Source organism: Dermacentor silvarum, chromosome 10 (genome assembly GCF_013339745.2).
Source record: "Dermacentor silvarum isolate Dsil-2018 chromosome 10, BIME_Dsil_1.4, whole genome shotgun sequence".
Taxonomy (NCBI): domain Eukaryota; kingdom Metazoa; phylum Arthropoda; class Arachnida; order Ixodida; family Ixodidae; genus Dermacentor; species Dermacentor silvarum.
The window spans coordinates 5,872,196-5,886,185 of NC_051163.1; the positions used below are offsets into that span (position 1 = coordinate 5,872,196).

The window sequence follows — 13,990 nt, forward strand, 5'->3', positions numbered from 1 at the left end:
ACTGGTCCTTGTACGCGTAGTTGCGCATAAGCAGACTCTAGATCGTCATCGCAATTCCTCTCACTGCGGCACCGCGCAGGCTAGTTAGTGCAGCTACAGGCGTGGCCTCGGAGATTGCGCCGGTTCAGAGGCCACGCCTCCCTGTGTGTACCACGTGCTGCTCACACACGACGAACATTGTTGGTGTCGCAGCGTGCAAGTTATTCAACCGCGTTCGATTTCACCGATTTACACCGGTTTCGATGACGTTTTTTTTTTTGCATTTAAAATAAAGTGTAATGCAAGTATGGGCTGGAAGCAGATGTTGATTTAATGTCGGCGCTGGCTTTCGAAAGAGTCTCGAAAAATTCAAAGTATCAAGTTTAAAACTCTGCGACATAGCAATACTAAACGATATCGCAATTTTGTAATGTGGACCTAATAACACGTCCAAAGCAGACAAAATAGATGCAGTATACGCGGCTCTATATAGGTATTTAATTTGAAAGAGCGATGAAATGAACGATTCAGTCTCACAACTTCGGAGTACACGACGGTGAAAAGCGTTATAAAGAATTGATGAACTTGCAATACTATAGTTTTTTACTACTTGATTGAACAGCTGACAGTGGAATTGTGATGCAGCTCAATGTGCAGATTTTGATAGGAGCGAAAAACTGTCAAATAACGCGTTAGCATGGAGGTTCAACTAGCATCGTGCGAAAAACGCCGATTGTGACAGCCTGCAGAAAACCGCACAGGTAAAAACCCGAGCGATCTTCTGCCACAAAAATATATCATCGGACTCACCTATTCATCTATCTGAAACTAACGCTCACACTAAATTTGCGCAGCTGCTCAGCATAGGCACACGTTTTTCTGTTACCCGCCACGGTAGCTATAAGTGGCTATAGCATCGCGCTGCTGGGCTCGAGATCGTGGTTACGATAGGATCGAAACGCAAGAACAATCGTGTACTTAGGTTGATGTGTATCTTAAAGATCCCAGGTGGTCAGAATTAATCCTGAGTCTCCCCCTAGGGTCTCCTTCATAGTTTAGGCGCGTACAACCCTGGGATTTATTTGTCACTTTTTCTGTTTTCTCAATTAACGTGGTTAAAGGCCTTAGGTCTTGCATGTATATATGGTGCCTTCAATCTAGCACACTTTTTTTACGTTTGCTTCATGTTTTTTTTTTTTCTTCGTGAAATACGTATAGACGTAGCGACTGGACGTACAGCGCAACGACACATGTGCAGCTAATGGAAATGTACACCTTACAGGATGGTAAAATGACAGACCAAAGGAAATGCAGTGCATGTACACTCGGCGACAAAATATTGCGGGGCACGCGAGCGCGTGGCGAAACGGTCCTCCTCGCCTACTGGCGCCGCACCCCTGGTGTCGAGACCGACGCTTGCGCGCATGCGCGTCCCTCCGTTACTGCAAGCGTGCATGTTTCTGCGCTTCTTCCTTGCGCGCCGGCGATATCCGAGTGCAGCCGCGAGGAGCCCCTCTTGCGATTGGCGCTGTGGCAGCTTCGACGGGCAAAACTTTGTTGATATAACGGAAATAAAAAGTTCCTTTTATCTTGCCTGGCTCTTTCAATAGAGCGTCTTTTCTGCCTCGCTCTTCGGTGGGAGAACGTCTCGTTCGTGAAAAGAAATAAGGAACGATCATTGGCCATGAAAAGGCGCAGTGCAGAAAAAAAAGACTTGTTGCGTTCGCGACCGGCGATACGCATTCGCGCTCGTGACTCGACAAAAAGCGACCGGTGTGGCGCACGCCAGCTCACGCTTCATTTACTTTTACCCGTCGAAGCCACCACAGCGCCAATCGCAAGTGGGGCCCCTCGCGGCTGCACTCGGATATCGCCGGCGCACAAGGAAGAAGCGCAGAAACATGCACGCTTGCAGTAACGGAGGGACGCGCATGCACGCAAGCGTCGGTCTCGACACCAGGGGTGCGGCGCCAGTAGGCGAGGAGGACCGTTTCGCCACGCGCTCGCGTGCCCCGCAATATTTTGTCGCCGAGTGTACATGTTTTTAAGTACAGGCTGTGTGACCAGTATGGGTGCTAGATATATAACCGTATAAAGCAGCGGAAAGAACTGAAATGCATATTTTATACATATATCTGTATAAGGATCCGCACAGATATCTTCGAGACGTTTTTACAAAACGTTTTCTAGCCGTGTTAGCAAGATGATAGCCCAAAACAGCTTAACAAGATGCCTTCAGGACGTCCGTCGCAAGACGTCTTCAAGACATACATATAAAGACATCCTGTAGCCGTCTTGAATAGTTTTAGACGTTCTAGTTCATTTTGGCTGGTCCAAGACGGCTACAAAACGTCTTGTGTTCAGTGAGATATAGGCTTACCGTTTTTTCCGCGAACGTCAATCTGCGGAAATCGGTTTATTCATCGTGTAAATTGGCGTCATCCTGTGCATTACGTATGCTTGGGTAGTAATGTAAGCTCGGAATCAACACTTTCCACATATGTGAACGAACCTGGCTGCACGGACATTTAAATGGTCTATACCCACTGAACACAAGACGTTTTGTAGCCGTCTTGGACCAGCCAAAATGAATTAGAACGTCCACAACTGTACGTATTTCACGAAGAAAAAAAACATGAAGCAAACGTAAAATAAATGTGCTAGATTGAAGGCAGCATATATATGCTGCCAGTACCAGAGCAAAGACTGTAGGCATGCTCTCTTAAGCGATCGTTTAGGCAACGACCAGTCTGTCCTGGCAGCAACTTGGCCTTGCACTACAGTGTTTGTGATCTGTGCCGTAATCCGGGACTTGACTTTTCGCAGTGCATGATCCGCAGACGCTACCATGACGCGTGTGCCCGATAAATCTTTGAGGCTGCTGCCATTGCAAGGAATGGTGCGTCTTGCGTCAGCACTCCATCTGTGGCCTTGTCTGAGGCAGAACTAACATATCTCCGGAACCGTCATAATTCGCGGGAAATCCAAATCTAATCAGTGTCTATTTTTTGCCCATGCGCAGTGATATACCCTCCTTTTCTTTCTTTTTTGGTATATATGTGTTCCTTTCTGAATAAAGAATTCAGTCGTCAGCAGCGCTGGTGTGTGTCTCCCTTCTTGTCTTCTTGTGTTTTTTCGCACTGTTTCCCTTTCGAGTATGTACCGACTAGCCCAAACCTCTACGGTCTAGCCTGCTAGAGTTACTCAGGCATCCCATATATGCCTTTCAATCTATCATTTTTTGCGTACAACTTTTTAATCTTTTTTCTATTCCTCAAAACTTCCCTACCCACCTTGCGCCGCCACCCCTGCATGGTGCCATCAACGGATCCGGTCGTGTCAATCTCTTCCCCGATCCCTCTCCACCATTACTCCAAACGTCTCGTGCTCATGTTGGCTGCCGACCGGTTGATGCTTCCGTCCACTCTAAATCGAAGCGCTTCTGGAAGGTTTACGTTACCTACGGGTCTCACTGAGTGAATCCCTTCGCATTGCATTAGTATGTGCTGAGTGGTCTCCGGATTTTTGCTGCAGCATACACATTCCTCATCTAGTTGCGAATACCTGCTCCAGCATGCTTTTGTCCGTATACAACCAGCTCGAGCCTCAAATAGCAAGGCACTGCCCTTTGCTTTATCGCACAGGTTTTCCGTTCCAATTTCTTTCTTTTCATTCATGGTAATCTCCGGGGTCCTCCTTCTTCCCGTCCTTGCATCCAACTCACCGTCTCTGCCTCCCTCACCCTCTTTCCGATGACTCCTGGTGGTCTATGCGCACATTTAATTACCCTATACTTGGCCGCCAACTTTCCCGACCTCCTCCTCCACTCTGTGTTCACGCTTTTCAGGTACTGATACTTGCACAGTGATGACGATGATGCTGATCCAATGGCATCACCCCCGAAACTGGGCGGTGACAAACAGTCACCCAGCCTGCTTGATCCAATCAAGCGGAGCTGTTGAAGTCGAGTTTGATCCGTGCGCAGCGATGTTCGCAGCATAGCCAAGTTGGAGAGAAGCAAGTGTATAGCGAGAGGGAAAGCTCACGAGAGGGAAGAGAGTGTGGCGAGGGGGAGGAGGGAGGTGAGTGGGAAGCAGGACCGGCGGCACGGGTGGCAGGGCGGAGTTGAGCGGGAGCGGCGCCAATGAACAGCCACGCCGAGCGCACGTGGTATGACGTTATTAATGACGTCAGCACCCCCTAGTAATAGACGCACTCTCACATCGGCGGGCCTCTTTCTCGCCCTGGACTTTCTCAACGTAGCGCTATGGCGAAGCCGACCGCTAGAACTCCGAAGAAGAAGCCGCTCGATTGGAACCCTGTAGAGAAGCGGCTCGTGAGCGTGCTAGGAAACGGAAAGCCGATCCCGAGCAAAGGGCAAGGGAAGTTGAAGCCAATCGTCGCCGAAGAGAAGGGGCAGGTGTTCAAGCAAGAGAAGCGGAGGCCAAGCGTCGACGATGAAATGAAGATTCCTACCTCGCCTTGCTTAGCTTTGATCTCGCTCTGCTAAACCACGCTCTTCTTCACCTAGCTTTGCACAACTTTGCTGAAGCTTCCCACTCAGCTCCGCTGGTCATTAGTGTTTGCGATAGCAAAGCCACGCCTATTTTTTTTTCTTCCAAAAAATCCACCCCGTACCGCCATCTTTCACTGTAAGAGATCAGGTCGTATCAATCTCTTCCCTGCTTTTTTCCCACCAATACTCTACACGGAATGCGTTAAGGCGAGTGCCATCTGATGGCGTTGCAAGAAACCCGAGCGCACGCGAGCAACACGATCACAGCAGCAGTGCCCGGAAAGTCCGGTTAAGAGGCAAAGAAAGCTTTATTCCCTTCAACTTTCCTATCCTCTGATAAAGCACACGTTTTCTTCCATAGAAAAAAAAACTGTATCTAAAATTACTTTGCCTGCTTTAATGTCTTGTAAAATTTCAACTTTACCCTGACATATACTTTTATTGCGATAGCAAATATATGGACACTCGAAGCGGATTTCTGCCGTCTGAGTCGCCGAAGTCGTCGTCGTCGCCGCGAGGTTCCGTATCAAGTCCAAGGGTGATAAAATCGTCGCCGCGTGCTGTATGTGCGTGTGAATGTGTGTTCACGGAGAGCAAACGCGACGTCTTCGGTGGTGTGAAGGGCCGTGGGGCAATAGGAGGGAGGGAGGGGAGGTGACGTTTTGCTTGCTCCCGCTAGCGTTTTCACAGTGCTTTTCTGCGGTCATCAGTCTGATCTATTCATGTTAGCTTGTGCGCGCTGACATCATGCTTGTTAATTCAGTTAGTATGCAAATGGGTCCAAGTTTAAGCAGCCGAGAAAACTACTATCCCTGCTCCGTATAGCTGTCTACTAATTTGCTATCGCAATGGATGCTTCGCCTTTAGGGTGAAACTGTGACTTTTTCTTTCAAGTTTTATTTCCGCACACCCGTTTAACTGCCGGCTTATTGGCCAATCCCCGGTAGTGGGTACGCGCCGTGACATAGGGAGCAAGCAAGTGAAAATGCGTCTCAGGCAGCTCTACCCGGGACAGGCTTACGATGCTGCCTCGTCAGCACAGGGCTTTCCAGTGGCCTACCCGCCGCCCTACATGGCGCCGTCAACGCAACCTGGCTGCCAGATGCCCAGCAATTACGCTGAACCGCCGCGGGCCACGTCCGTCTACTGTCCCAACGCCGCTGCGCCTCTGTGGTACAACACGATGTACCCGCGTCCAGCGGCCGCTGACCCACCCACCCAGGCGGGTACCGATTCACCGCGACAGATAAAGAACAGGTACACTGAGTGAGTGAGTGAGTGAGTGAGTGAGTGAGTGAGTGAGTGAGTGAGTGAGTGAGTGAGTGAGTGAGTGAGTGAGTGAGTGAGTGAGTGAGTGAGTGAGTGAGTGAGTGAGTGAGTGAGTGAGTGAGTGAGTGAGTGAGTGAGTGAGTGAGTGAGTGAGTGAGTGAGTGAGTGAGTGAGTGAGGCGAGGTGAGGCGAGGTGAGGCGAGGTGAGGCGAGGCGGCCTATAATGGTAGAGCATCCGCCTCGTTTGCAACAGTTACTGGTGTTAGCATGTCGCTAGCGCCCTCCCCGGGAAGCGCTCTTTATGTAGTGCGCTTGTGGGCCTAAGTCAAGCCTGTTCATCATACCGTATTGGTGAAACAGCGTACTGACCAGGACAATGTCGAGAGACAAGAAAATACGACACCCGCCGCACTCGCAACTTCTTTATTTTAGAACGAACACGTCATCTTCATATACCTGCGCACCCTCCGACGTCAAAGATGTGCAAGGCAAGATTAACAGCACCTTCAAAAACGCACACCCGCGCACAATCGGTCGTCAAATATAGGTAACTTATCTAACACGCTGTGTAATTCCTATCCTAATCGTTAAACCCCTAGCAGATTTAATTTTAAAAACTTTATTCTAGTGACCTTCCAAGAAGGCGACCTCACTATGGTTCAGAAGAACAGGTGGCAGACTGATACAACCCTCTTTTCTGTTGTGAATGTGAAAGGGTTCCACTAATTCCCTGGTTACCTGATCCTTATGGTGCGAAAGAATTGTAGTGTCATCGTAAAGCGGTGAGCACCCATGCTTTGAACAATGCCCTTTGATGTCGGAATGAATGTTGCCCCTCAGTGACCTTTAACTTCACCAATAAGGTACGATGATTAATCACCAACTCGCCCAACTTTCCACATTGCTGAACTTCAAGCCTGGTACCCACGTAGCAGTTGTTGGCTGGTCGGTGAAGGATGAAGACGTGTGTCAATACTCGTGTGAGTTCGCCTGTGTGGCTATGTAATCCATTGTTATTCTATTAAACCACCCTCTTCAACTACGACTTGTGCCTCAGTCACCGACGGGAAGACAACACTGGGTTCAAATCCTGGTGCTGCCGGAATCCCACCTGTTTTTCTAACTAGGTAGAGATGTACCTCGGCTTTGTGCTCGGCTACTTGTGGGAGCTAAAGGGGGCCCTACAGAGTTTTTGTGGCTTGTTCTCTAAGCGGCCTCTCTTGTCCAACCACAGGCAGCCTTGTCGTAGAGCATCAGTTGTGGCTGTGGGAGGCAGACGAGAGCTGCTGCCGGGTACCTACTGGTAAAATAGGCAGAAGTGCGCTTCCGGCCAGGTGCTCGGCCAGGTGCTTTCGTGGTTTTGTTGTGGCCACAGGGTTTAACGGGATTGCATGGTGCGGGCTCATTTTCCAACACAATTTAACCCTAAAGAAAGTCTTTTGCCGGTCAGGGCCCATTTGGATAGCCAGTGGGTAGCTGGTGGCAGCGTGGTTTTAAACCCACGATTCACGACTTGCCGCACCTTAGGCTGATACCCAACCACGAGGCCACGGCTTCGGTGTCTCTGTGTGTGCGTGTTACGTTAAAGCCATTTATTCTTGCAGGAAACCAGCAGGCACAGTGAGATGTTTTCGAACAATTTCATCTATGGTCTGGTTAGTAAAGAAAATACAATGTGTAAATCTTGAAAACTTTCTTGAAAACGTCCTCAACAGGTGAATAGGCACGCTTATTTATTTTTATTTTTATTCCCCTTCATAGTGTCATAAATATACTGTATATAACGACGAACGCCTGATACATCCGGACCATATCTAAAAGATAAATGCACTCGCCTACTTTTTTCATGCTGTAACACTTTTAAGTACTAATTTATGTCATTGAAACGTGGGACAGCCCGCCAAAGGGTATTGCTGGGATTGAACCTGTTGATTTGCTGTCACATTTAGAATGACATTTTGAGCTTGCGCCCGGCTATGATGTAGTCTTAAGTGCATGAAGAAAAAGCAAATGGCGATGCCTCACAAATGCACGCGCTCTTTTGTTTCAGTGTCTTTCTTTGCCGTTGCTGGATTCCCCTGGGCTCCACTATCGCATGTTTACAGCCAGGGAGAGTTATTTCTTGTCCTTCTCGCTTACTAAAGACAGCTGCAATGGGACATTTGTAGTGTTCCTCATTACCGACTTGCGGACAACACTGTTGCCGTATCTTTATATTCGATTGTACAATGCATAGGCGTGCTTTATGTGCAGCTCCTAGCTATTGTTTTTATAATGATCATTGTTGTACTGTGGCTTTTATTCTTCTCCCCAAGAACGACCATATAAAGCCAACTGGCAATCAAGCTAAGGAATAGCTGCGGTTGAAATTGAAATGTAGAAAATAGAAGAAAAGGGGAAAATGAAATTGGAGGAAAATATAACTTGTCGCCGGTGGGAGCTGAACCTACAACTCCCACATTACGCGCGCGTTGTACTACGAATTGTGCTACAGTAACGGCCATCAATCGATCCACTCTATGTTGGGTATTTATGCGAACCATAGATATAGCCGTGAGAGTGTTAGCCGATGCCACTCAGTTTCTCCTCGGTGTCCCTTTTTCTCAGCAGGAACTTATTTGTGGAAGATTCGTTAAATCCATATTTAAGCTCTCGTGGTCTTTTATGTATAGGCCTGAAGAAGATTACAGTATTTGTGAAGAAATAAATATTGCCAGCCTGGCCGGACTTACCCGTCGTGTTGCTTAGTGGCTATGGTTTTGGGCTGCTAAGCACGAGGTCGCGAGATGGAATCCCGGCCACGACGGCCGCATTTCGATGGAGGCGAAATACAAAAACACCCGTGTACTTGGATTTAGGTGTACGTTGAAGAACCCCAGGTAGTCCAAATTAGTCCCCCACTACGGCGGGCCTCATATCAGCACGCAAAAAAAAAAACCTTTTTTTTTCGTATTATTTTTTGGCCGTGCTTGACGCAGTGGCGGCAGCCAGCTGGCCGTCGTCGTTGGCGCCGGGTGCTGTTGCTTCATGGTGCTCCTGACCATCGTCATGGCGGCAGTGTTTGTATACGGATCCAGGAAGGCGACAGCTGAGGCGGCACCGTCCTATACGCACTGGGCCGTCGTCTCTGATGCCAAGGACTGTGCCGTCCTCGCAAAGTACGTGACCGAATGCTGCAGCTCATTTTTTTCAGATAGCCGCTGGTGTAGACAGAGAAAGTTATTTAAGTATAACTTTATCGCATGTGCTGGTTCGTCGGTACTTTGGCCTTTGTATACTGCTCTCGCTTAAAAAAGAATTTCTTAGGGCTTAGTTGGTGCGTACTTGACATAACTGATGAGCGCTAAAAACAAACAGTCCGAAAGAAAAATAGATGGAGATCGGAAGAGTGGTTTTTTAATCTTGACTGTTTCTTCCACAATGTCATGAAATATATATATATGATATTGCCACGTGTACTTCTTTATCTTTTACCGGTGACCGCTCTTCACCGGCTCACAAACGTTAAACGTGATCGCTCGGCGCAGGACGCGCCTGTATCGGAAGTTTCTAGAACGTTATCGATGCTTCTTTCCGTTGCCTGTCTTCACTGACGCTTATGTTATCTGATTGTATGACCGACGCGAATTGTCTAGAACTTTCTGGAAGACACGCGGGCATCAGGGATTAATCTGGAACCTTCGATGACTCAGGTATAAAAGCCGACGCGTTTCGCCGCTGATCAGATTTTCGACGATCGCCGACTGTGTTCGCCGCTATCGTTGTGCTTCGAGTGTAGCTTTCTTTTGTGGGCACAGGTTCGCCCAATAAAGAATCAGTTTCGTCACACACAGTTTTACGACTGTTTTCTTCACCGTCACTACTACGTGACATCTGGTGGAGGTGCTATTGCGTTCATGCAGCGAACGCCCCCACAAAGCCGCGATCCAAGCCCGAAACCGGAGGACAACACCAGCGTCGCCAAGGACCAGCGAGCTAGCCGCAGGCAGCAAGGACTTCTGCCGGAGTACGGACTTCTTCCCGAGAAGACCACAGCGATCAAGGCCAAGTCAACGACCCCAATGGCAGCCCCAGCGTCCCCCATCCTGCTGCAACAACCTCGGGAGCCACCGACCTTCCGTGGATCATCGGCTGAAGACCCGGAAACCTGGCTTGAGACATACGAGAGGACCGCGACGTTCAACAAATGGAGCGACGACGACAAGCTACGTCATGTCTATTTTTCTTTGGATGACGCTGCTCGGACCTGGTTTGAGAACAGAGAGAGCACTCTAGTGACTTGGGACCTATTTCGTGAGAACTTCGTGAGGACCTTCACGAGTGTCGTACGAAAGGAAAGGGCCGAGGTTCTCTTGCAAACCAGAGTACAATTGCCGAACGAGAACATCGCGATCTTCACGGAGGAGATGACTCGCCTCTTCCGCCACGCCGACCCCGAAATGTCTGAAGAAAAGAAGGTTCGGTTCTTGATGCGGGGCGTCAAAGAGCATCTATTCACCGGATTGATGCGCAACCCGCCCAAGAGTGTGGCAGAATTTGTTTCGGAGGCCACAACGATCGAAAAGACGCTTGAAATGCGAGCCAGGCAATACAACCGCCGTGCACTGACAAACTACGCCGAAGCTCAAGCGCTAGGCGCCGACGACCTGCGCGAGACGATCAGAGCGGTTGTACGGGAAGAGCTGCAGAAATTATTCCCAAGGTCGCAGCCTCAGGTGACTTCGATCGCTGACATAGTTAAAGAAGAGATTCAGCGGTCACTGGAAGTGCCAGAAGTTCCGGCATCGCCTCAACCGCAGCCGCAAGCGATGACCTACGCCGCCGTCGCCCGTCGTCAAGGCCCCCCTCCGCGCTCGCGCCAGGGCCCCGTAACGCCGCAGTTCCGTCGTCCACCGCCGCCGCCGCCAGCACGCCCGCCCGTCGCCCAGCGCAGCTACCAGAGGAAGACGGACATTTGGCGCGCCCCCGACCACCGCCCGCTCTGCTATCACTGCGGGGAAGCCGGCCATGTCTACCGCCGATGCCCATACCGCGAGATGGGCCTACGAGGGTTCGCCGTCAACGCGCCACGTCCACAGGTTGGCGAGCGACCACGCGACATCGCTGACTACCTCGCCGGAGCCCAGTGGCAGCCACGACGACCCTCACGCTCACCGTCACCAGGACGTTACCTGTCGCCGCAGCGCCGACCATACACTGGCCCAGCCCGGGGCCGGTCTGTGAGCCCCTATCCGGGAAACTAAAGACAGCAACCGATGGAGGTGCGGTTGCTGTACGACGCAATTCCGAAGATCCTCCGCCGCCGACGAAGAAGATTCGCGAATAATCACGACGACATATCAGTACGCCGCCCAGCAACAGCCTTGACAACACTTCGCCGCTGAAAGAAGACCTTCCGACGCGACGTAGCAGCAGCAGAGTAAGCCGACGCAGTCGTGATCCGACGCCACGACTTAACCGTAACGCCAGACGACGGTCTACCGACCTAGACATACTAATCGATGGCCATAACGTCACCGCTCTCGTCGACACTGGAGCCGACTATTCCGTCTTCAGTGGCGCGTTCGCCGCCAAGTTGAAGAAAGTGAAGACTGCCTGGCAAGGACCCGATATCCGGACAGCGGGAGGCCACGTAATAACGCCGGCTGGAATCTGCACAGCACGAGTCACGGTTAACAACCGCACTTACCCCGCGAGCTTCGTAATCCTGCAGCAATGCTCCAGGGATATCATTCTAGGCATGGACTTTCTAAGCCAACACGGTGCAGTCATCGACTTAAGGTCCAAGTCGATAACGCTTTCAACGCACAAAGCGATACCACCGGATACAAACATCGGTTACCATGCCTTAAATGTGCTTGAAGAACAAGTCACTGTTCCGCCTCGCTCCAGCGTAATGATTTCCGTCGGTACCGAAGTGCCTGCAAACATGGAGGGCGTCGTCGAGGGCGATCATCACTTACTGCTCGACCGTGAAATTTGCGTCGCTAGAGGCATAGCTGAACTATGTGAAGGAAAAGCAAGAGTGATGCTTACGAACTTCAGCCACGAATATAAGCACATTAACAAAGGAACCACGGTCGCCCGCATCGATGAAATAGTACAAGCCAGCAGTGCTTTCGCATTCACGGATTCTGGTGCGCCTTCGGCGGTGGCTGTGGTGCCTGAACCGACTTTCGACGTCAATCAGAACCTTCCCAATCATAAGAAAGAACAGCTAAACGCTCTGCTCCTGCAGTACAAGGACTGCTTCTCGTCGTCGTCAAAAGTTCGACAAACCCCTGTCGCCAAGCACCGCATCATAACCGACGAATATGTCCGCCCACTTCGTCAGAGCCCGTACCGAGTTTCGGCGCGCGAACGCGAGGCCATAAAGCAACAAGTCGACGAAATGCTACGCGACGACATCATCCAGCCGTCAAAGAGTCCGTGGGCGTCCCCCGTGGTGTTAGTGAAGAAGAAGGATGGAACCCTACGTTTCTGCGTCGATTATCGTCGCCTCAACAAGATCACGAAGAAGGACGTATACCCCCTCCCACGGATTGACGACGCCTTGGATCGACTCTACAACGCAAAGTATTTTTCGTCGATGGACCTCAAAACCGGCTACTGGCAAATCGAAGTCGACGAGAGAGACCGGGAGAAGACTGCCTTTATAACACCAGACGGACTGTTCGAGTTCAAGGTCATGCCGTTTGGTCTTTGCTCGGCACCTGCGACTTTCCAACGCGTCATGGATACAGTACTGGCAGGCTTGAAGTGGCAGACTTGCCTCGTGTATTTGGACGACGTCGTTGTGTTTTCCTCAAGCTTCGAAGAACACCTGCGGCGCCTTGGAACAGTTCTTCAAGCAATCAAAACCTCCGGACTCACGTTAAAGCCCGAAAAGTGCCGCTTCGCATATGAGGAGCTCTTGTTTTTGGGCCACGTCATCAACAAGTCTGGAGTGCGCCCCGACCCTCAGAAAACTGCGGCCATCTCCAACTTTCCTCCGCCCGCTGACAAGAAGGCAGTGCGTAGATTTCTTGGACTGTGCGCCTATTACAGGCGCTTCGTCAAGAATTTTTCACGGATCGCTGAGCCACTGACGTATCTCACGAAGGCCGACGTCGAGTTCAAGTGGGAGACGCCGCAAGTCGAAGCATTCGAAGAACTGAAGCGACGCCTGCAATCGCCGCCAATACTTGCGCATTTCGACGAAAACGCCGATACCGAAGTCCACACCGACGCAAGCAGCGTAGGACTCGGCGCCGTGCTTGTGCAGAGGACTGACGGACTAGAAAGGGTTGTAAGTTACGCTAGCCGGTCGCTATCGAAGGCGGAAGCAAATTATTCCACAACAGAAAAGGAGTGCCTCGCCATCATCTGGGCTACATCAAAGTTTCGCCCCTACCTCTATGGCAGGCCCTTCAAAGTCGTCAGCGACCACCACGCCTTGTGTTGGCTAGCTAACTTGAAGGATCCTTCAGGTCGCCTCGCACGATGGAGTCTGAGACTTCAAGCATTCGACATCACCGTCGTTTACAAGTCCGGCCGAAAGCACTCTGACGCCGACTGCTTGTCTCGCGCCCCCGTCGAACCGCCGCCACAGGACGACCAGGATGACGACACTTTCTTGGGACCCATCAGTGCCGACGATTTCGCCGAACAACAGCGAGCCGACCCGGAACTAAGGAGCCTTGTAGACTACCTGGAAGGCAAGACCATCACTGTGCCGAAGGTGTTCAGGCGAGGATTGGCGTCGTTTTTCTTGCAAAACGACATTCTCCTAAAGAAGAACTTTTCGCCTCTCCGAGCCAACTACCTCCTCGTTGTACCCTCAGCATTGCGTCCAGAGGTTCTGCAAGCTCTCCATGACGACCCAACGGCTGGACACCTCGGTTTTTCCCGCACGCTCTCGAGGATACAAGAAAAATACTACTGGCCTCACCTCTCTGCCGACGTCGCCCATTACGTAAGGACATGCCGAGACTGTCAACGACGCAAAACACCGCCGACAAGGCCAGCCGGACTTCTACAGCCGATCGAACCACCTCGCCGACCGTTCCAGCAGATCGGGATGGACTTACTGGGGCCTTTTCCGACGTCGACGTCCGGGAATAAATGGATTGTCGTAGCTACTGACTACCTCACCCGCTACGCCGAAACAAAAGCCTTGCCCAAAGGCAGTGCCGCCGAGGTAGCCCGATTCTTCGTTGAGAACATTCTCCTGCGTCACGGTGCTCC

General features: G+C 50.8%; 1 protein-coding gene across 1 annotated transcript in view; it reads left to right on the plus strand.

The window, feature by feature from the left end:
- The first annotated feature begins 5,480 nt into the window (after positions 1–5,480).
- The window catches only part of LOC119466583 (glutathione hydrolase 1 proenzyme), a 59,963-nt gene continuing 51,453 nt past the window's right edge, over positions 5,481–13,990 (plus strand). The window contains exons 1-2 of the mRNA XM_049657425.1: positions 5,481–5,761; positions 8,743–8,922. Of these exons, the coding sequence (XP_049513382.1) occupies positions 5,481–5,761; positions 8,743–8,922 (461 nt within the window). The remainder of the gene's footprint in view (positions 5,762–8,742; positions 8,923–13,990) is intronic.